The sequence below is a fragment of the Fundulus heteroclitus genome, unplaced genomic scaffold (assembly GCF_011125445.2).
Source record: "Fundulus heteroclitus isolate FHET01 unplaced genomic scaffold, MU-UCD_Fhet_4.1 scaffold_238, whole genome shotgun sequence".
Lineage (NCBI taxonomy): Eukaryota > Metazoa > Chordata > Actinopteri > Cyprinodontiformes > Fundulidae > Fundulus > Fundulus heteroclitus.
Window position 1 is genome coordinate 105,137 of NW_023396649.1, and position 20,949 is coordinate 126,085.

General features: G+C 43.1%; 1 protein-coding gene and 1 long non-coding RNA gene across 10 annotated transcripts in view; both read right to left on the reverse strand.

Moving 5' to 3' along the window:
- Positions 1–1,199: 1,199 nt before the first annotated feature.
- LOC118559140 lies at positions 1,200–2,898 on the reverse strand. 9 transcript variants are annotated; one of them, XR_004928677.1, is made up of 5 exons: positions 2,724–2,898; positions 2,579–2,641; positions 2,418–2,510; positions 2,266–2,329; positions 1,831–1,883 (listed from the first exon to the last, which is right to left on the reverse strand). It is a non-coding gene; the product is annotated as an uncharacterized LOC118559140 (long non-coding RNA). The 9 variants fall into 9 exon arrangements; XR_004928679.1 differs by having other exon boundaries at positions 1,864–1,883; positions 2,276–2,329; XR_004928680.1 differs by lacking the exon at positions 1,831–1,883 and adding an exon at positions 1,911–2,183 and having other exon boundaries at positions 2,276–2,329.
- Positions 2,899–2,996: 98 nt separating this feature from the next.
- LOC118559137 (kinesin-like protein KIF20B) overlaps positions 2,997–20,949 on the reverse strand; it is a 125,328-nt gene continuing 107,375 nt past the window's right edge. The window contains exons 3-8 of the mRNA XM_036129854.1: positions 6,494–6,619; positions 5,259–5,371; positions 5,029–5,184; positions 4,721–4,950; positions 4,539–4,623; positions 2,997–3,693 (exon numbers count right to left, since the gene is read on the reverse strand). Of these exons, the coding sequence (XP_035985747.1) occupies positions 4,566–4,623; positions 4,721–4,950; positions 5,029–5,184; positions 5,259–5,371; positions 6,494–6,596 (660 nt within the window). The 5' untranslated portion in view covers positions 6,597–6,619 and the 3' untranslated portion in view covers positions 2,997–3,693; positions 4,539–4,565. The remainder of the gene's footprint in view (positions 3,694–4,538; positions 4,624–4,720; positions 4,951–5,028; positions 5,185–5,258; positions 5,372–6,493; positions 6,620–20,949) is intronic.

A 20,949-nucleotide genomic window follows, 5' to 3' on the forward strand; every position in this document is an offset into this window, starting at 1 on the left:
TTCACGATAAACAAGATAAACCTGGTTGCGACAACTTTACCCAAATGTTAATTTTCACATAAACCATTACTTTCTGGCCCAGTAGACATGTTTAAAATTTTGAAAAAAATTCCATATAGGAAGAAAGCTAAAAAACACACAAATTATAGATATATTTTTAACAACTACTGACCTGAATTCACAAACTTTATTTTGTTCCCATCTAAAATAAACTATAAATCAGTTTTTAAAACCACTACATAACCAGTGCCAACTCTTTTTCGCAGCTATGGTCCGGCCGCAACAGTTTTTATTGGTTCCACTATCGGGACGGAACCAATACTGGTTACATTGAGCCGTTTGGTAAATTAAAAAAAATATAATTGTGTCAATTACTTTACTGTTTGGTAAGGATTACAAAAATAAAATCCTATTTATGACCTGGTAACAATTTTAAGACCTAAGAAAGACAGATTTAAGACATTTTAATGCCAATTAAGGCCTTAGTTTTATATTACAGAATTCAATGCCTTTTAAGACTTTTTAAGGATCCGCGGGAACCCTGTAACATGATCACTAAATGCGCCGCAGTAGCTAAAGTAGCAAGAAACATTGTAACCGCTAACTATGTATCCCTGAACAATTCGAAGCTACCAAATAGGACTTATGTCGTTCTACGGCTGTTTATTGAGGAATAATTTTTTTTATTATTATTTTTTATTATTATTATTTTCCTTTTTGGGGGGGGGGGGGGGCAAGAGCGGTTGTGAATTCCACTTACCCGACGTAGTCCAAACAAAGAAGCCTCCGTCACTTTCCCGCCTCCAGATGTAACTTTGTCTTATAGATGATGTAACTTTTCAGTCAGAAAATTCCAGACAGTACTTCCCATGTGATCGTGTCTGGCCAATCAGGAGGAGACTTACAGAAGAGGGCTTTGGCCCCGCCCAACCTGTCAAAACACATTTTTCTTCGCGCGAGGAGAAAATCCGTCCGCTGTCAGAGACGCTTCCGAGAGCGCAGCCGCGCTCGAGCGTAGCCGCTGGATAGAAAATCGAGCGCGCCCGGAGAGCAGCTGGCGCGCGCGGAGAGCGATTTTCTCCTCTCGAAGCGGCAGTTTCTCGCGCGGCGGTAGATAAACCATGCGCGGAAGTAGTTTAATAAACATGCGAGTATGTTTATTTTGCTCGCGGGAATTAAGACATAAATGTAACGCGATACGTGACGCTGTTGCCCTGAGTTCTCTCCCGCATCAGGATGACCACTCTGTAGTCACATGAGTCGCTACGCTACAGACAGGAAAAGAGCTCTGCTCAGTGTTTATTAAAGCGATGCAGGACATTTTCCACCATTTAGTTTTAGTGCAGCACAACCATATATCTGTGGTCATATCATACCACCATCTATGTCCAGCACCTTGACCACAGTGCTGTACAGGCCAGCTGCTGTCAGCCTGTGACTATTGCAAGCTGGCTGGACACAGATGATGGACAACATCTTCAGAGGCATCCAGAGAAACAAAGGGCGGCAGAAGAAGAGATCAGGAGAGGCAGGAGGCTGGGTGAAGGTGGTCGGAGGCTGGGGAGGAGACCACCAGGAGGTGAGCTGTGGCACCAGCTCTGGCTTCCCTGTTTTAGGGTTAGCCCTGAATAAAGCCTTCAGGATCCAGTCCTGCTGGAAAGATGGAAGATGCTCCTTCCAGTGTCCAGGAAGCTCTGCAGGGGGCTGGAACACGGGGCCAGGAGTCCACAGCGCTGGAGGAGGAGGAGGAGGAGGAGGAGGAGCAGGAGGAGGAGGAGCAGGAGGAGCAGAAGGAGGAGGAGGAGGAGGAGCAGGAGGAGGAGCAGGAGGAGGAGCAGGAGGAGGAGGAGGAGGAGGAGCAGGAGGAGCAGGGCCTCTTGAGGCTGGAGTGGAAAAAGTTCCAATTAGTTTGTTGTTAAGCACAGACTGTCACAGCCTTTCTTTTTCAGCACTGCCAGACAGCTACAAAGCTACAACGTTTAGTGCAAAGCATGATGGGTAGGAGAGAGACAACATGATGAGGAGAGGGTGAAGTTATGGAAGGAGTCAGTGAAAAGCATTCTGATTTTCACCCATGCACCATTAGGTCAGATACAAGAAGAAAAGTGAGCTGGGATGAGCCAAGTGTGAAACAAAGCAACAGCAACACTAGGAGCTCCTCTAACTCCAACATTGTGCAGCCACTGGGGGGGGGAGCAGGGGACATGTGAGACGACAACAAGGAGCTTTAGTCGCTGATCGGGATAAAATGAAATAAACATACACCTTTAAATACCCTTTTTGCTTTGAAGAGTGAGTGTAGACTGACACTGGGATCAGAGCTAATTCTCTGTGCAATAAAATAAAAGAACATGTTGGGTCATTTAAAAATACTTATAAACACACATTACTTTGTGAAACGTTTGTGATTCACAAACCTTGAGGAAGTTTTTCCTCAGCTTGCGAGGCCACAGTCACCGTCTCCTGGTCGTCTTGCTCCTTAAAAAAATCCCCAGCAGCAGCAACAGCGTCTGTAAAATAATAAAGTGAGCACACGTCGCCAACATCCAGTATCTGCATGTGTGATAATGATGCTCACCACAGTTAAAGAGCTGTCTGCGGGCAGCGGATGTAGACGGAGAGGGGACACGTGGCACTGGAGCTGTCAGAAGTATTTTAATTTTTTTTATTTATATATTTTTTTAATATGACGTATACAACATGAAAATCACCACAGTACTTACAGGGTTTGGCTGGAGAAACAATTTTTCGTGCCAACTGTGAGGGAGACAAATGCTTCCCACGTGCCAGCAGAGCGTTAACGCCGGCAGCCGTCAGGGGCCTGCTCTGAGTGGCAGCAGGTGGAGTGGCAGCAGGTGGAGCGGCAGCAGGTGGAGCGGCAGCAGGTGGAGCGGCAGCAGGTGGAGTGGCAGCAGGTGGAGCGGCAGCAGGTGGAGTGGCAGCAGGTGGAGCGGCAGCAGGTGGAGTGGCAGCAGGTGGAGCGGCAGCAGGTGGAGCGGCAGCAGGTGGAGCGGCAGCAGGTGGAGTGGCAGCGGAGGAGGAGGAGGAGGAAGGAGCTGTCACAGTGGGCAGGTGGGCTACAGCTGAAGCCTGCCTCTTCAGCACATAGTCCTTGAAAAGGGCCATGTTGGTGTTTGGCCTGGCCTTTGCTGTCTTCAGGTAGGTGACCAGAGCCTGGGCCTCCTTGCCTGGCTCCTCATACACCTCCTTCATGGACCTGCCCTTGAAGTCGCCAAACTCCACCATCAAACACCCAGAGTCACCGCTCCTCTGGGCCTCCTGGAGCAAGGCCTGCTTCTTCCCATACACCTCCACAGCCTCCCCTATCTCCCTGATCTGGGAGGTGTACCTGAGAAACAGGTGTTTGCTGGCCGACAGCGGCTCCTCCCTCTCCTCCTCCCCCGTGATGCTGCTGACCAGCTACACCGCGTAACCCAGGGAGTTCTCCAGCAGCCAGCGGAACCTCTGGTTCTGGTGTTTTCCAAACTGGATCTTACAATGAGCCAGAACCAGGAACTGGTCACCAGGATCCCCTCCGTTCTGCCTCACAAAGGCAGCGGCCTCGGCCAGAACCTCCTCCTTACGCCGGGCCCTCCCGGCCACCACCACCGTACTCCTATTTGCCTCCTCAGTCGGCCCCATCAGGAGTCGACCCTGAGGAGTTTTACGCAACACGGGATACGCATACATGATCTAAAAGGAGAGCAGCATAAGCACAATGTGACTGGTAGAAATATCATTTGAAATATTGCACGATCATTACTCTGGATTTTTATGTCAATTTTTACAATCAGTATTTAAAGAACTTACAAATGAGCAGCTGCATTTATTTACCATTTACTGATGCTATAAAGCATCACCAGGTATCAAATATTGTACTATACTGCAAATAAAGTGCATTGTTTTAGGTGGGAATTAAAAAAATTTTTTTTTATAATAAACTTTTTTGCAATAAATGTATTAAAGACAAAAATAAGACTTGTTGGTGTTGCAGTAACAATATTATATTTAAAACCGCGCTATTTTAGGCGAGAATTAAGTAAAATTAATTAAATTGGGATATTAATAATAATTCTATCAAAAATTAATCAACACTTGTTAATATAATCGTGTTACTTGTTCGTATAATGTTGTTGCTATAATACCAAGTGTAATTTCTATTTATTTTCTTGGCGGGAGGTAGACAAAAATCAAAGGAGCCCGCATTTATGATCATTCATAAAGTGATGATCATAACTGTAATCTGAATAACGCTAAGCGGGGCGGCCGGCGCGCACAACCTCCGCGAAGCGCGCATTATTACAGCAGCAGCACAGCGAGATCAAGTGTGATCAAGATGCAAACTTGATCACATTCATGTAAAATATTATTATTACTGTATGAAAAAAGCGTGACGGTCGCTGTACAAGCTAGCGACAGACACAACGGCTAAAACCGAGACGGTAACAGAAAGAGTTCGTATCAATCTGCCGTCTTTGCAGCATGCTCGGTATTTGTAATAAACAAAGAGAGAATATTCATATATATTTTAAACTTACCGCTCGCCAAAGTAGTCCAGACAGTTGTCAACGTAAAGATGACTGCGGAGCGTCTTCCTCCGAGCGCTTATGAGGGATCCGGGTGCTGGAAGGCGATTGGTCAAATGTAAGCCCACCAGCGGGGCAGGTGATTGGCCGAGCGCCGGCAGAGGGCGCGCAGCGATTGGCTGGAGTGGGCTTACTTTGCTCGTAGATCGGGAGACAGCAGGACGTAGGAGGAAGGAAGCGGTGGCGCCACACTGACCTCTGCTGGCTGCTTTGAGCTCTGCTCACTCAGCTCCTTGATGACTTTGTCTTTCTCTGCTTGGCTGGACAGCAGCTTCTGCAGCTGCACCTCCAGGGCAGCAACCAGGGCGTCCCTCTCCTTCCTCCAGCTCTCCATGGCCGCCTCCTTCTCCAGCAGCTTGGACTCCTGAGGAGGCAGGAGCAAACGGGTTACTGTTGGGCCCCTCGGCTGTTGGGCCAGCTCCTGGTCTCCTGCTCCTCTTACTAAGAGGCTCTGCTGGCGGCAGTAGCGCTCTCGGTCTTCTGCAAACTTCCTCATTTCCTGGTTCCTCTTGTCTTCTGCCTCTTTGGCTTGACCAATCAGAGACAGCTTCTCCTCCTGCCACCTCCTGCGTTCAGCCTGGCTCTTCTCTGTCAGGATCTGCAGGAAAACATCTTCAGTTTCATGATTTGACTGAACTGATCTGGTCCACATCAGAAAACATCTGGTTCTACCTTTAAGCTCTCCTGAGCTCGTGAAGCTTCATCCTTGGCCAGGTCCAGGTCCTCTGAGGGCCCGCCGGCTCCCTGGTTCTGCTGCAGCACCTTCTCCTTCAGCCTGTTTACCTCTGGAACCACACAGAACCGCTTTAACTCCTCAGACCTCCTGCCGCTCTCACTGACTGTTCTCCAGTTTTCCACACCTTTAAACTATCTTATCGACTTTTCAGCTCCGACCGCGGTAAAATCTCGAGGTCGGGTGTGTTTGCTGACAAACTGTAAATTGTTGGAATTTATGGAGCAGAGGTTTCCTCTGGTTCAAAAGGAAACGTCTTGAATCTGAAGCAGACAACGTCTACAGGCGTGACTCCTGATGCGCTGCTTGGCAGCAGAAACGGGGATGGATGCAGAAAACATTTTAGTCGTGGTTTTACGACGTGCCTCAAAAATCTGGTTAAACTGAACTTTAAATCGGACCAGAGCAGCATTTAGGTTAGCATCTTTAAATGATGCTAAAAAATTCAGCATTACAAAAATAAAGAAGATTTCTGAGTGTTTATAGTCAGAGTCGACTTTTATGTGTATTTTTATGACTGTCATGTTTGGCTGAACAGCCGATGAAGCTGATGAAGATGAAGGTCTGAGTCCCTCATTGCAGAAAAGGATCAGACCTCCTTGTTGACAGTAGCTACGTTTAAATGGACAAAAGTAATCAGAACAAACAGCCAATCGTAATATTATGATCGGATTTGCCTCAATCAGAATGAAATTGTAATCTGGTGGTTTATTCAGACTGATAATCCGATCAACGTTCACATAAACTTGTCAGGATCAAGTTAGTCTGGATGAGGCAGACTGACCAGAGTGGACCCGACGTAAAAGTGACGTATTTCTGCGATGGTGAGGTTTCGATGCAACCTTCCTGTTCGACGAAATAAAAGAGCTAAAAAACGTTGCTTTACTCAGTAACGTTTCAACCATAATTAGAACTTCCTGCAAGAACTTAATTAGAACTTCCTGGATGCTCAGAAGACTAACAAACTCGTATAAAAACTGCTTTGTTTAGTATTTTGTGTTGTTCAGCAAAGATTGAAGTTCTTCTTCTGTGTGTTTTTTTAGGGAAACCTGATAACTGCGCATGTCAGATCGTATTATTATTATTATGATCGGGTTAATTGACTGAACCCATAACAACGATACAACCTGATCATTTAATCTGATGGTGAAGCTTTGTGTCTTTGGTGCCTCACCAGCAGAGAGCTCCTGGAGGAGCCCCATCTTCTCCTCCAGGACCTGCTCCATCTGCTCCTGGGTCTCCTCCTGCTCAGTCAGGGCCAGACGCATGTCCTCCATCACCCGCTGCTTGGCCTCCAGCTCTGCAGATGAACAGAGACACGGTGAACCAGCTCTCATCCAGACTTCACTCTGGTCGTCCCGAGGGAGAGAGATCACACTTAGAGGAAATAAAATCCTCTGCAGAGCTGAGGGACTCCACAGGAAACAATGATTCTGACATTTATGTTAAATCATACTAACACAAACGGCTCCTGATTCTTTTATTTGCTTCCAAACTGTAGAAATACCTTGACTGACATGTTGAAGTCAAAAGTAACAGTTGGTTTATGTAGGAGATCTGACAGGTTAAGGAAACGCTTCAGAGTATAAAGGTGGAGATGAGCAGAAAAATGAAAACCATGACAAACAGCAGAAACACATTTAAACGGCACCAGATGAGCCGCCGTGTCTCGTTTCTCAGACTAGCTGATGAGATCAGGAACAAAGTCTTTAGTATCGTCACTGAAGCTAACAGAGCCTCACTGACTAAAATATCAGCTCCTCTATCGTTAAGCTGCTGATAAATAGGGACATTTAAGGAAGCTAACGCTAACTGCTAGCAAACAGCTGCCGGTCTGTGTCACGTGTCTGCAGACAGAAGATGCTGCAAACACGATGCATGAGAAACATGTGCAGCGCTGCGTGTGTGAGGGGATGGCTGCTTTAGTTCAGGATAAAAGACTTTTACACGGTAGAGGAAGCTTAATAAAAGAACATATTCCTCAGGGCCCTGGCTGCTGCTCTTTAGAAAGAAACTGTGAGAGTGTGGTCGGCCAGAAACAAGCAACCAGCTCTATGCCCTCTACCTTTTAAAAGGTTTAAAAGCTCAAAGTCGCTGATATTAAGCAGACCTGGCAACACTGCTGGAAGCCTGGAACACAGTGCTGAGTGTTTCTGGAGGTCCTTGTTCCCCTTTTATCATTTATTACACAAAGACTCTTTAAATTCACCAACTGAAATAGTTCAGCAACTGACTGAATTTATATTTCGTCATCAATCCCAGAAATCAACTTGAGATTTACCATCAGCAACCTCATAAATAAACAACAACAGAACAAATTCACAATTCGGGAAAATAATTTGTAATATTGTTCAAAGTGCAAATGAAATGGGCCCAAAATAATAAACCAGTCCGGTAAAGTCAACCGTCCAGATTAGTCAGTGTCCTTGTCTTGTCTGTTATCAAGTGTTCATCTACCCGAGTAGTGTGATTTTGTTTTCTTATCTGTATGATGTCATAGATGTGCTTTCTCCAGATGCACGATGAAGCTGCCCTCTGACGTCACACCCTCCACGCATGTAAGCCGTAAACCTGCTCCACGTTCCTCAAAACCGACTGATACAAAAAAAACCTGCATAGAGCAGCAGCTTTTACATTAATCTCTCTCTCTTTTTATACATTTACCCAAATTAACTGTTCAGTATTTATCCTCTTTATCTTATTCAAGTTAACAAAGTATCACATAAAGCTATAAAATTAATATTTAAACAGCCCACACACAAAATGGTGTATATTAATTATTCTAAATCACGTTTCAATCATTTTTGTTAATCATTCATTAAATTACTGTCTCTCAATAACTCAAAAGCACACTGTTGCTTGTTTTAGCTCATAAAACCAGCTCGCTTAACTATATAGCATTAGTTGGCATATAGTAATAGTACAAATCACATGCAGCAATAGCTCAATTAACACAGATAATTTACACAAAACACAATTTTTTACATCCTCAATTCACTCATATACCTTCATCTGTCTCCAGCTGGTTTTAAACATCGTCTCCAAGCATAACAATATAACAAAGATACTTTCTCCATGAAATCAGTGAGCAATCAGCCAGAATCAGCAGTAGTTAGCATGCTATGCTAAGCGCTAATCATCATTACTCACCGCAGTTTTCACTCGACAAAACACAACAACACGGTGATGTCCCGCAACCAGAAACCCTCCTGGCAGGTGCAGATAATCTCCTAGGATCAATAACTCAAGATATAACACAGTTTTAATCAGTATTTACTTAGTAACTAGTTATATTGACGCCTCCTGTTCTAACTCTCTCTAAACTGCAGTAACGGCATCAGCGCAAAGAGAAAAAAGACAAAAGAAGAAGCGCGTAGAGCTTGTAGTTGTGAATACGCTCCCTGCTGGCAGAAATATGGAACTACAACAGAAACAAACTATTGAATATTACAAATAATACAAAATTAATATTCTGCCTTTTTTTAGATCACAAGGGAAGTGAGGAAAGCTTTTCCAAATATTCCAGCCATCAGCTTTTCTACATCAAAAAGAACCTGGAAAAGGAAAGAGTTGCTCTGGGTGAACAAATACTGACGGCATCAGGTAGGACCAGGCAGGGATTTTAGGGCTAAATATTGCCATGTAGAGCTAATATATAGAATATGCAACTAGAGTATATTGCAAAGTGGTAAACCTTGTTTCAGTGTCTAAGCTCTGTTTAGGGAGATGCTACAAAATCTGCTGGCCACGCCCACATTAAGACATTTATGTCATGTGGAATATGAAACGCATGGAAGTGATAAAAGCCGACTATTTGATGACATTTATAGTTACATAGAGACAAAGAAAAAGAAACTTCATGTCCTGTTAAATCCCCAAAGAATGTTTTTTAGCCTGTGGAACAAGCAGTGATCAGGTAATGCTCCACAATAACCACACTAAAATGTTTTCACTTCAATTAGATTTTATTTCTATAGCGCCAGTTCACAACACGTCATCTCAAGGCTCTTTACAAAGTCACATTCAATCAGATCCTAAAAAGTAGCTCTCAGTGTTTCCAGTCCAGAGTGCATGTAGGAGGGAAACATTTGGTACTAAAACGCCTCTCACTGCATGGCAGAAATTGTGGCATTAAGCACATCTGTGGTCAGAAGCTTTGGGCATTACGCCATCCAGTTGAGTCCCAACAGAAACAGTTTATGAAATATGGAACCTGGCAACTTCTCCCCTTCATGATACGCCTTCACTCAAGGCTTTGGATGCAAGCATAGAGACATATGCAGCAGCTTCTTCTTATTATTTGATTATTATTCTGCTTCCACACAAACATGAGTGTCAGCCGCATCTTGGCTGAAGGAAGAATGATGAGGGCGGACTGCAACAAGTTTGGAGTTAACACGGTGAAATCTAGCCAGAGTTGAACTAAACTGGAGCATTAGAAGACAAAAGGGCAGCTAGAGAGAGCAACGGCAACGACATAAAGCAACTGGAATCATTCTAGAGCTCCGTATACGCATGAGGTGTTCACTGTCAACATCTGGTTGAAATCACTAAGGTAGTTGAAAAGATGGCCCAGACAAAAAAGAATTTAAAAGGTGCACCAAGAGGTAAAAAGCTATTTATTCAAGGATTCACAGCACACCTTCATAAATATGAAACCATTTACTATTTACATAAACTGCATTTATTTCACATTTCAAACACACATCACTGTCACATTTAACTCTTCCAAAGAATGTCAAGAATCTTCTTCAAAATGAGCAGAGCTTAAAATGTTGGTCTCTATGTAGTAATAAAGATTCTCTGCATGTGTAACAAAGGCAGGTTTTTAGGTTGGCCCTGAAGTGTTAAGCTTTACTGTAAATGTCCCAGCAATAGGTTGGATGATGTGGGCAGAGAAAAACAGCGTAGCTGCATCCCTGTTGCCTTGCTGGCCACATCTAGCTTCAGCAGATCATTTGGTTTTCACAAACTCTGTCACACTTCATTGGGATTGTCTGCAAACTGCATTGCTTCATTATAAATATGATCTGGATGTTGACAGATAACAATGATCCTGTAGTTTAACACATAGCAGCAACAGAAAAGGATGGAAGCTTGTTTTCTATGAAGATGTGGTAGTGTGACCTCTGAACATGGAGCTGATCTTAGTGGATGGAACACATGGAACCATAAAGGTGATGTTACCTATTTTCTGCCATTGTAGACTTTGATTCATGGAACAACTGCTCCTTGTGTTCTATGGTAAAAGCAGCCAGAGCCTCCAGTTACAAACTGGCTGAGTAAATGTATTGTTTGCTGCTGATTTTCTGCCGTTTAGTAACTGAATCCTCAGCATGTGGAGCATTTCATGGTGTCATAATGGACGTGTGATCATGCTATATTCAGCTAATCCTCAGCAGGATCTGCAACATGAAAACAGTAGACGGCTTTCAGATTGTCTGCAGGTAACTAAATGCCAGCTTAGTCAGCTACTAAGTCAGATGAAGGCCTGATTGCTCACTCGCATTAGCATTTGTAATTATTTAGTCATTTGTATACCTGTACCTCAGTAACAATGCTTATTCAGAACGTTGTGAATCTGTGAACTGACTTAGTTTTAGAGCATAAAGTAAAAATACAGGTCTAACAGTCATTGAGGGAAAGCAGATCATCAAGGCTTTTAAAATGAAAAAATAATAATATTACCTTTAATTGGATGTTATTGGATGTACTGTTTTAGTGGAATATGTGAAATGAAGCGATTTGTGTTCACATGTTTTATGTGCCATTGTTATAGATATATCAGTATTTAGAATACACTGTAAAAAAGATAATGATGATAATGATGATGTGGTGAGGGAAAATCCCCAGGGATTACTTCAGGAGAGTTTCCTATGAACATATTACTGAGATAACTTCATCAAAGAAGCAGCTGTGACTTTTAAAAGTCATTTCTCTGTGTTCCAAAGGTAGTAAAGTGATTGGCTGTAGAAGTCAGTGTTTGGATGAAGAACATTTACCTCCACAGAAATCTAGAAAACAATACATGTGAAATTCTTTGAGTTCATTTCATTAAGCTTCCCAGTAGCTGAGCTGATGTGGCGGCCATCTTACCTGGGGCTGACTCCCAGATTTTAATCATTTATTGATTTGATAAAAACTCATTTTCTGGAACATAGCTTGACCCGTTCTGTAGTTGTTCAATAACCAAATGTGACGATGAAAAGATAGTATGAAGCCAGCAAAAGCCACCTCCTTGTCCCCTAATGTGTATATTGTGTAAGTTGTTGTGCAGATCCAGGGACACGTGTGGCAGATGGTTCCATGAGCCGTGCCTAGGCTGACAAGAAGATGTCCTGAAAGCTCTGAGGGAATCCAGCTGGAACCGTCTATTGTGTTGTTGGAACCAAAGTTCTGTGGCAGCAAACTATGGAAATGTTCTTCATCATTTCAACATTTTATACTTACCTGTTTCTAGTTCAGCTTTTTCTGGACCTTGTTTTATTTTCTGTGTAATTAGTATGTACATAGTGTGGCAATGTAAACCTCAGCAGTTTTGATCAATAGAATTGTAAAGTCACATGTTGATGAGCTTTAAATGTGAAATTCCACATCATATCTTAATGAAATGTGTTGAGTAACATCTGGAGGTGTTCTCCTGTCAAGCTGAATCCAAATTGTCCACTGAACACGTACTAAAGGTTTACTAGCAACATTGACAGCAAGCTAACATGTGAACTGTGGAGCTGGAATGTTCCAGATGCTGGAAAAGTGCAGAAATCAACGTTCCAGAGCCGTTGTTCAGGAACCAGAAGCTGCTCTCAGATCAGTTTTAGTCCAGATGTTTGTGTTGCACTAAAAGCTGAAAAGATGAAAGCCATGAGTTGCTTTTAAAAGCAGAAGCTTCATGTTTCTACTGTGCTGTGTGTGATGTGTTGCCAACAATCAATGAGCTTCATGGAAGGAAAGAACGTCTGAGTCGCTGCTTTGATTTTCTTTTGCAGCTTTTCTCTGACTTCTAACTTCAGCTTTAAGCAACAGTTCTGGTTGCTGCTGAAGCTCAGAAATCTGATCCACACTTGGAGCTTTTTACTAAAAGCCATTTTCCATCAATACACACAGAACTGTTAGAGGCTTTTTCTTTGTGCTTAGAAATCAAATGGAGTTGATTCAGATCAAGTCCTGCTGGGTGCGCTCCATTGAGCCCACCTGAACACCACTGGATGGGAGGAGTGAAGATTTCAGAGCTTTCCCTCTAAAGAAGCACAGCTCTTCACAGCTCTGAGAGACATTTTCTTCACAAATCCCAGTCAGTGGCATCTGCAGACCTGATCACATCCAAACATCCCATTTTTCAGGACTCAATCATTTCATCTGTGCAATTGTTCCAGCTGCTGTGGGAAGAATCCAGCTGTGAACATCTGGAGCTTTAATGTGCCGCTTCTCTCCTCCCAAACATCCAGCCTCCACCTGTGGAGAACAGCTGGAAAACAGCTGCAGGTGGAAAGAAGGAGTTTGGACCAAGCTGCCTCCTCTCTGCTCTTTTCTCTGACTCTGACTTTAAATTCACTTTGATGGTTTGAAATGAAATCAGGGTTTCAACCTGGATCTTCAGAACATCCTCAGCTGATGCTGATTTTAACCAGAGACTGTCGACACTCTGCTCAGCAGCACTAAAATAAGGAGAAATAATTCTCTAGGAGCTCTAGTAATAATCTGCATTAGAACAACGGCTCATTTTAGCAGCAGCAGTGTGCTGATATTAAGGACTACAGTTTACTTTGTTACTTTGATGGATTTTTATCATTATTTGGTGTTAGTTTGTGTTTTTAGTGGATTCTTGGTTTTTATCTTGTTTTTCTGTTTCTGTTTTGATGCCATAATTCCACCAAAGCATCAACTAATTGTTGTTTAGTGTTAAAGGGCTAAAAATGGTTAAAGTGCAGATTGTCATGTGATCAGCAGCTCCTTGCAGCTACTGAGCCTCTGACCTGCTGTGGAAGCAGAAAGGATGGACTTAGTTTTTCACTCACTGCTTCAGGGTTCTGCTTCTGGTTCTGTTCACTAAATAATGACCCAATGGAATCTGTGCTGCTGTTGTATTTCCCTCATTTTAAGAGCTGCTGAGGAACAGATGATCTTTTATTCATGTCCTGATAAATGAAAGCTTAGAACTGACTGTGGTTCTGCTCACTTTTTACCATCACTGACATGTTTGGATCATTTAAAAACGCAGCAAATGGGTTTAATAATCAGACATCATGCAGTTTATCTTTTTACCACCAGAGGGAGACAAATCTCCACTAAAAACTTAATTAGTTATGTTCCAGAAACATTTCTGATTGACTGATGGAGAATGTTGAAGGAAAGGTAAATTGTCGTGCGGATTTTAATGCTTACAGTCACTGTGGGGTGGAAATGAGAGGTGGTGGTAGAAATATATGATTTTAGGAACTTTAATGATGGAAGTGGTACCAGAGTTAAGATCAGAAATGGATCTGAATCATCTATAGACCTAAGTCTGATATCTGAATTAAAAAGAATTAAGAGAATCAACCATTCAAAGTGATCAATATCCAGTACTAAGTTAAAGTGAGTTAAGAGACAGGACGATATGATAATAAAGGTGTAGAAAGATCAATATTTCAATGTGCTGATTGAGAAAAATACAAAATAATTAGTCATGAAGAAATGCAAAAGATTAATCTGGACTTGGATCTTGATGAAATAAATGTTTATATTTGTGAAGACATTTTATGTGCAGCATGACAATCCATCCAACAAAGACAAAAATATTACTAGTTGACAAACAATTGTAAATTTGTAGTAAAATCTTGAAATAAAGCTTTTAGATTGTTAAAGAAAAATTAGAACTCAGAATGTACTGAACATGAAAGGTTACAAGCTCTTGTTAAAAGAACTGTTAAAAGTGGCATAAAAAGGTTTATTGGGGAAATTTTTGTAATTCAGTTGGCAGAAAAACCAAAATTTCAAATATCTATAGAATGTCACTTTTTATGTCAGCACGTTTTCTGAGTCTCTCCTTTTGAGCTTTTGACTTTCTGACAGCAGAATACTGTCACTGTCACAAAACGTGAAAGTATTAAAAGCTTAGCTTTCAGTTCCAACTTCACTGTTTTCACTCTATATGTGTGTTCTTGAAGTTATAGATTTGTCTCCAATATTGTTTATTATCTATTCCCGTTTTAATTCTGTTTTGCTTTTATCCTGGGTTGTGTTCTTGACTTGTGAAATGTTAAAGTTCTGGATCAATTAATCTGTGTTTACATATCATCAGAACTGAAGAAAGCTCTCAGGAAAATAAAGATCAAATCATCTCCATTATGATCAGTCAGCTCAGTAAATCATCTAAACCGGTTTTATTGGAATAACAGAATCTGGGAAGAAGGTAATTTACCTAAAGCTTGGAAAGCAGTGATCATTGTACCAATCCTGAAAACAGGGAAAGAGAGATCTGATCCAGGAAGTTATAGATCCATAGCTTTAACTTCTCATGCATGTGAAGTGATGGAGAGAATGATAAATGAATGAATGACAAAAGGAGATTTCAAAGCAGATTTAGAAAAGGTAGAAATACCAAGAACCCTGCTCTGCTTGGAGCAGGAAATCAGAAAATCACCATCAGGAAACATTTTCAGCAGAACATCTCTCCTTTCTCATCAAGACTTTATCAACCTGCCTCTGATATCACTGCAGACGCTCTGCTGTTTTAGTCTGAAAGAAAAACTACAAACCATGTGACCTGTGACGTCATCAGTCATGCAAGCTTCCTCTCAGTTACTTTCGGTTTGAACGGAAGTTCAACCTGTTCAGGCGAGGCACCCAGTCTGGTTCTACGGTGGTTCTGTTTGGTCTCAGTCTGTTGTTCAGATCTTGTTCTTCAGCACTTTGGAGCGTCTGAACAAACTGTAAGTTTGCTTTGTTTCCTACCAGAACTTTGTCTTGAGGAACTTTCCTCTTTGTTTCTGCTCTCTGATGTCTGGAGAACATGTTCACTTCTGATTTCAGCACAAAGTTTCATCTCTGCTGTCTGAAGACTAATCTACAGGATTATTAGATTATTGATGAACTGGAACCAAACAACACGATGAACAGCTGATGTTTCTTAGTTTTCTTCACTCAACAAACTGCTTCATGTTTTATTTCCTGGAATCAAACTCTGGTCTCCCATTAAAGGCAGACAAAACAGCTTCCTGCTGCTTCCTGTGAGTCCTTTCAAAATAAAAGCAATGTTAAAATGTGTTTGATTCAGTCAGATTATTAAATAGTTCAGCTTTGATGCAGCAGATAATCCACTTGTAGAGTTTGATGATTGTGAAATAAAATAGTTGCTGATGTTCAGTCAGAGTGAATCAGTGTCAGTGGATGAAATGTTGCTCCATGGCTCCATCTAGTGGACTGATAGTAGAAGTACAGCAGCTGATGGCAGCTTCCTCTGCCTCTCACTGCTGTCTGACTGCATTCAACTGACACTGATATGAAGCAGAGAAGAAGAGCCAATCAGAGGAGGAGCAGCTGATCTTTTTCCAGCACTAATGATGTAAAGGAAGATCAGAGTTGATGTGCAGATGAATGATTTGTGTTTCCTCTGCAGGTGAAGGTAGAAAGTGTGTGTGAGCTGATGTGGATGTGAATTCAGCAGCATGGATCAGTGTGAGGACAGAGAGGAGGGAGTCCCTCCCTCTAAAACCACTCTGTGTGGGGAAGCTGAGAGCCAGAGCCACGCTCAGAGGTGAGATCAGCATCTCTAAGTGTCCAGAGCCCTTTTCACACAGCGTTCTCACTATATCAGGCCAGAAGAGACCAAGTGGTCCTGAAGCTGCTGCTGTTCCTCTTTGCTGCTTCATCCAGACTGAACAGAGCAGCTCAGCATGGTACCAGTGGGTTCTGACAAACAGCAAGTCACTGTTGCACAACCAGCTGGTCATCTATGGAGGTATTAATACAAGTGTTCTTCTTACAGAATGCTTGAGACACTGACGCATAAACATCAACCAGAACCAGAACCCAGCTGTGTGTCCTTTAAGAGCAACAGGTCAAAGGATGCCGACTTTAACTTCAAATCTTCTGGACCTCCGTCCTCAGAGAGGTGAGCTGTATCTAACTGCTGTAACCAGGCCAGCTGAAAGCTTTGCTAGGGCCCCCCTCTACACCTGCCGCCACCACACACACACACACACACACACACACACACACACACACACACACACACACACACACACACACACACACACACACACACACACACACCAAAAAACAAGTCAACTTAAATGTATACTTCATGCGCTGGAAATCTCTGTATTTTATACTGGATATTTTCAACCCATCTATTGAATTTAGTGCACTAGTTGATCTTTTCTTCACAAGAGAACAGCAAGCACTGCAGCCAAAATATGGCCTTTTTTTACCTGCTGTATATTAGCCAGTCCCTAAGCTTGATGTATCATAAAAAAATGTTGACCTTTCGAGTTTTGTGATTTTTATTTTATAATTACAATTAAATAATAATAATAATAATCATAATGTTCTGTTCATATTGTTTTTTCCTAATCCACCTCTTATATCTTTCAATATTTATGTAATTTTGTCTGTGTTGTGTGTACCTGCCTGTTACTTTAATCCTATAAATTTCCCCGTCGTGGGATAAGTAAAGGATGAGCTAATGTTATCTTAAATAACACTTTTTAATGAGATATATGTACTGGGTTCTCTCAAGGTCTTAATTACATTTTCTGTGTGGGCTCCAGTAACATATGATAAATAATATCTACTTTGAAAGTTAACATGAACTGCTGCTGAAGATGACCACTCTTATTTATCTGGATGTTCTCTGGAGGACTGAAGATATTTAGTCAGTGACGTCAGTCTGTGGGTCTGGGTCTGTCGGGGCAATGAGAGAAGTTTCGTCTCCTCTCTCCGTTTCGTTCGACGTTTTCTTGCCCATGGTTTTTCACGTGCTTAAATAAATTTGTTGTGTTTCCACTGAATTTAACCGGCTTTTTACAAAACATACAGCTTGATTTAATTTACGGTACTAAAATAGAGCCAAACAGCGCTACTGTCCCTCTTCATGTTTTTCCGCTCCTGCAGTCTCTTTCTCTCCGAGTCTGAGCAGCAGCAGCGTGGTTGTTTGTGAGATAGAGCTGAGTGGGCGGGCCAGGTTGAGCCTGCGTGCTGATTGGCTGGTGCCGCTGAGCCATGTACAAGAGGGGAGGGGGAGCAGCAGAGTGCCGTGACACAGACGGGGAGACTTTGGATGAAGCTGCTGCAGTCAGCGCATACGCTGACTGACACTCTGACTGACCATTTTAGTGGTCAGTCAGAGTCAGTTTTGGGCTCCCCTCTCTGTCCTGGGCCCGGGACTACTGACCCATTTGTCCCCCCCTGTCGGCGGGCGTGGCTGTAACTGTGGAAACTGAGTCAGTCTGAAATGTTTTTATTCCAAGGTGTTTAATGTGAGCTCAGCTCTTTTCCCCACATTTCTATGTTCATATGTGAAGCGGTGTGTGTTGGATGTTCTCCAGAACCACAGCAGTGAAAGTGGAAAGAATGGATGTTGTTGGAGGCGTCATGGATGCTGCTACATCATGTTTAAGAGCTCTGATCTGTTTGCTTTTGGGCCTCATTGATTAGTTGGCATCATTAAACACTAACAGTGGATCACATTTCCACGACCCGCTGGGAAATACCTGCTAGAGCCAGTCTGACCCATCAAGACCTGGTTCCTGTGTGCGTTGTGAGAGCTGTTCAGCAGGGAAGGAAAGCTTTATCATCTGGTTGGTGGAACCAAGCTGAGCTGAAGTGGACCATCGGAGGTTCTTCTAGTTCTTAGTGGATCAGCAGGAACATTAAACATCTCCAACTACCTGGATCCTCTGGTTCTCTGCTCACATCCAGATGTCCTTCATGGACCTTTAGCTTCTGATTGTCTCTGTGTGGACAGATATAATGTGAGCTCACTGGCTTCCAGGGACCTACAGGATCCATTTTAAAATACTCACCATCACATCCAGGACGGAACCTAACATGGACACACACCCACATATCTCAGACCTCCTCAAGGTCCACACCACCTCAGATCTAGTCTTCGGAACCTGCTGGATTTCTCACACACTGTCCTGAAGACCTGTGTGGACAGAACCTTCACCTCCACTGTCTCCAAGCTCTGGGTCACTGTCCCCACCAGCATCAGATCTGCTGACAATGTGGACAGTTTGATGTCCCAGTTCAAGACCCACTTTTTAAAATGTCTACTGGGTGGTTCTGGTCTTCATCCTTTATTTCATCTTCCTCTTTTTAACTTATTTGTATTGTGTTCATTTGATGCTCAGTTTATCTGTTTTAAGGACTTTTACTGTGAAGCTCTTGGTGATTTCATTTGTGAAAACTGGATGAATATTTCCTTCCTTCCTAATTGTTCTGGTTCCTCCACAGAGTGGACCAGCAGAACTCAGAGGTTCCCAGAGGTCCGTCTGCCCGGCAGCATCAAACCCAGCTGGACTCCATATTTATGGTCTGTACATGTACAACAGCTAATTTTCCATCGGTTATGTTCAGTCATCTCCATGCTGGACTTTGTGGACCAGTGGACCGTCAGTCTGTCCAACATGGTTCTGATGTTTGGATCAATGATCTCAGTCTGATGTGTCCTTCATATGTTATTCTGTTCCAGCTCCTGGAGGACAACATTGTCACTTTTGTGAAGAGGGAGCTGAAGAAGATCCAGAAGGTTCTGAGTCCAGATGACCCAGACTGCTCAGAGAGTCAGAGAGAGGATGAGGAGGTGTTGGAAGGTGAGGATGAAGAGCAGAGGAGGAGCAGCAGAGAGGCACTGATGAAGATCACTCTGAACTTCCTGAGGAGGATGAAGCAGGAGGAGCTGGCTGACCGTCTGCAGAGCAGTAAGAGGATTTCTACAAAGATTTAACCTGATGGATAAATCACACATTTACTGATGTCTGGAGAGATGGAATCACACTTATTCACATCATCTTCAGAAATTCATTTGGTTTCCTTTGGTTTGATCTTTTAGGATCAAAACAGAGGGAAACTGTTAGGGAAATATCTTAGTCAGGCAGAAGGTGTGTCTCCTCTCTGTTGCTGGGTAGAATAACATGGCGTTTATTTCCCCCGAGGGGGTGGGTCAGAAACAGAGTTTCTTTGTTCGAACAGATTACCCCTCCCTCCCTAATTCAGAGGACAGACACTGTAGAAAAAGGATGTCTTGGCAAAACTTAATTCAGACAGACTCCTACGTTGCGCGGTGAAATCATCTGGTAATGTAATACTCTGTCTCCATAATTAATTTTCTAATAAATTAAATATGCATATTACACTGTTCATCTCTTGATCAATGTTTTCCTCACTTGTGGCCAAATCCGGAACCGGGGCAAGATGGGGTTTCAATGGACATGTGGGAGCAGGCCGGGGATGAAACCCCAATCTTTTACACCTTCCTGATTTTACCTTTTGTGTTAATTTAGAACAACTTCCTGCAGTTCAACATAAACTTAAATCTGGTCTGAAGGAGAAGTTCCACTGTGTGTTTGAGGGGATCGCTAAAGCAGGAAGTCCAACCCTTCTGAACCAGATCTACACAGAGCTCTACATCACAGAGGGAGGGACTGGAGAGGTCAATGATGAACATGAGGTCAGACAGATTGAAACAGCATCCAGGAAACCACACAGACCAGAAACAACCATCAGACAAGAAGACATCTTTAAAGTCCCACCTGGAAGAGATCAACCAATCAGAACAGTGATGACAAAGGGAGTGGCTGGCATTGGGAAAACAGTCTTAACCCAGAAGTTCACTCTGGACTGGGCTGAAGACAAAGCCCACCAGAACATCCACTTCATATTTCCATTCACCTTCAGAGAGCTGAATGTGCTGAAAGAGAAAAAGTTCAGCTTGGTGGACCTTGTTCATCACTTCTTTACTGAAACTAAAGAAATCTGCAGCTTTGAACACTTCCAGGTTCTGTTAATCTTTGATGGTCTGGATGAGAGTCGACTTCCTCTGGACTTCCAGAACCAGGAGATCCTGACTGATGCTACAGAGTCCACCTCAGTGGATGTTCTGCTGACAAACCTCATCAGGGGGAAACTGCTTCCCTCTGCTCACCTCTGGATAACCACACGACCTGCAGCAGCCAATCAGATCCCTTCTGAGTGTGTTGGCATGGTGACAGAGGTCAGAGGGTTCACTGACCCACAGAAGGAGGAGTACTTCAGGAAGAGATTCAGAGATAAGGAGCAGGCCAGGAGGATCATCTCCCATATGAAGACATCAAGAAGCCTCCACATCATGTGCCACATCCCAGTCTTCTGCTGGATCACTGCTACGGTTCTGGAGGACATGTTGGAGACCAGAGAGGGAGGAGAGCTGCCCAGCACCCTGACTGAGATGTACATCCACTTCCTGGTGGTTCAGACCAAAGTGAAGAAGGTCAAGTATGATGGAGGAGCTGAAACAGATCCACACTGGAGTCCAGAGAGCAGGAAGATGATTGAGTCTCTGGGAAAACTGGCTTTTGATCAGCTGCAGAAAGGAAACCTGATCTTCTATGAATCAGACCTGACAGAGTGTGGCATCGATATCAGAGCAGCCTCAGTGTACTCAGGAGT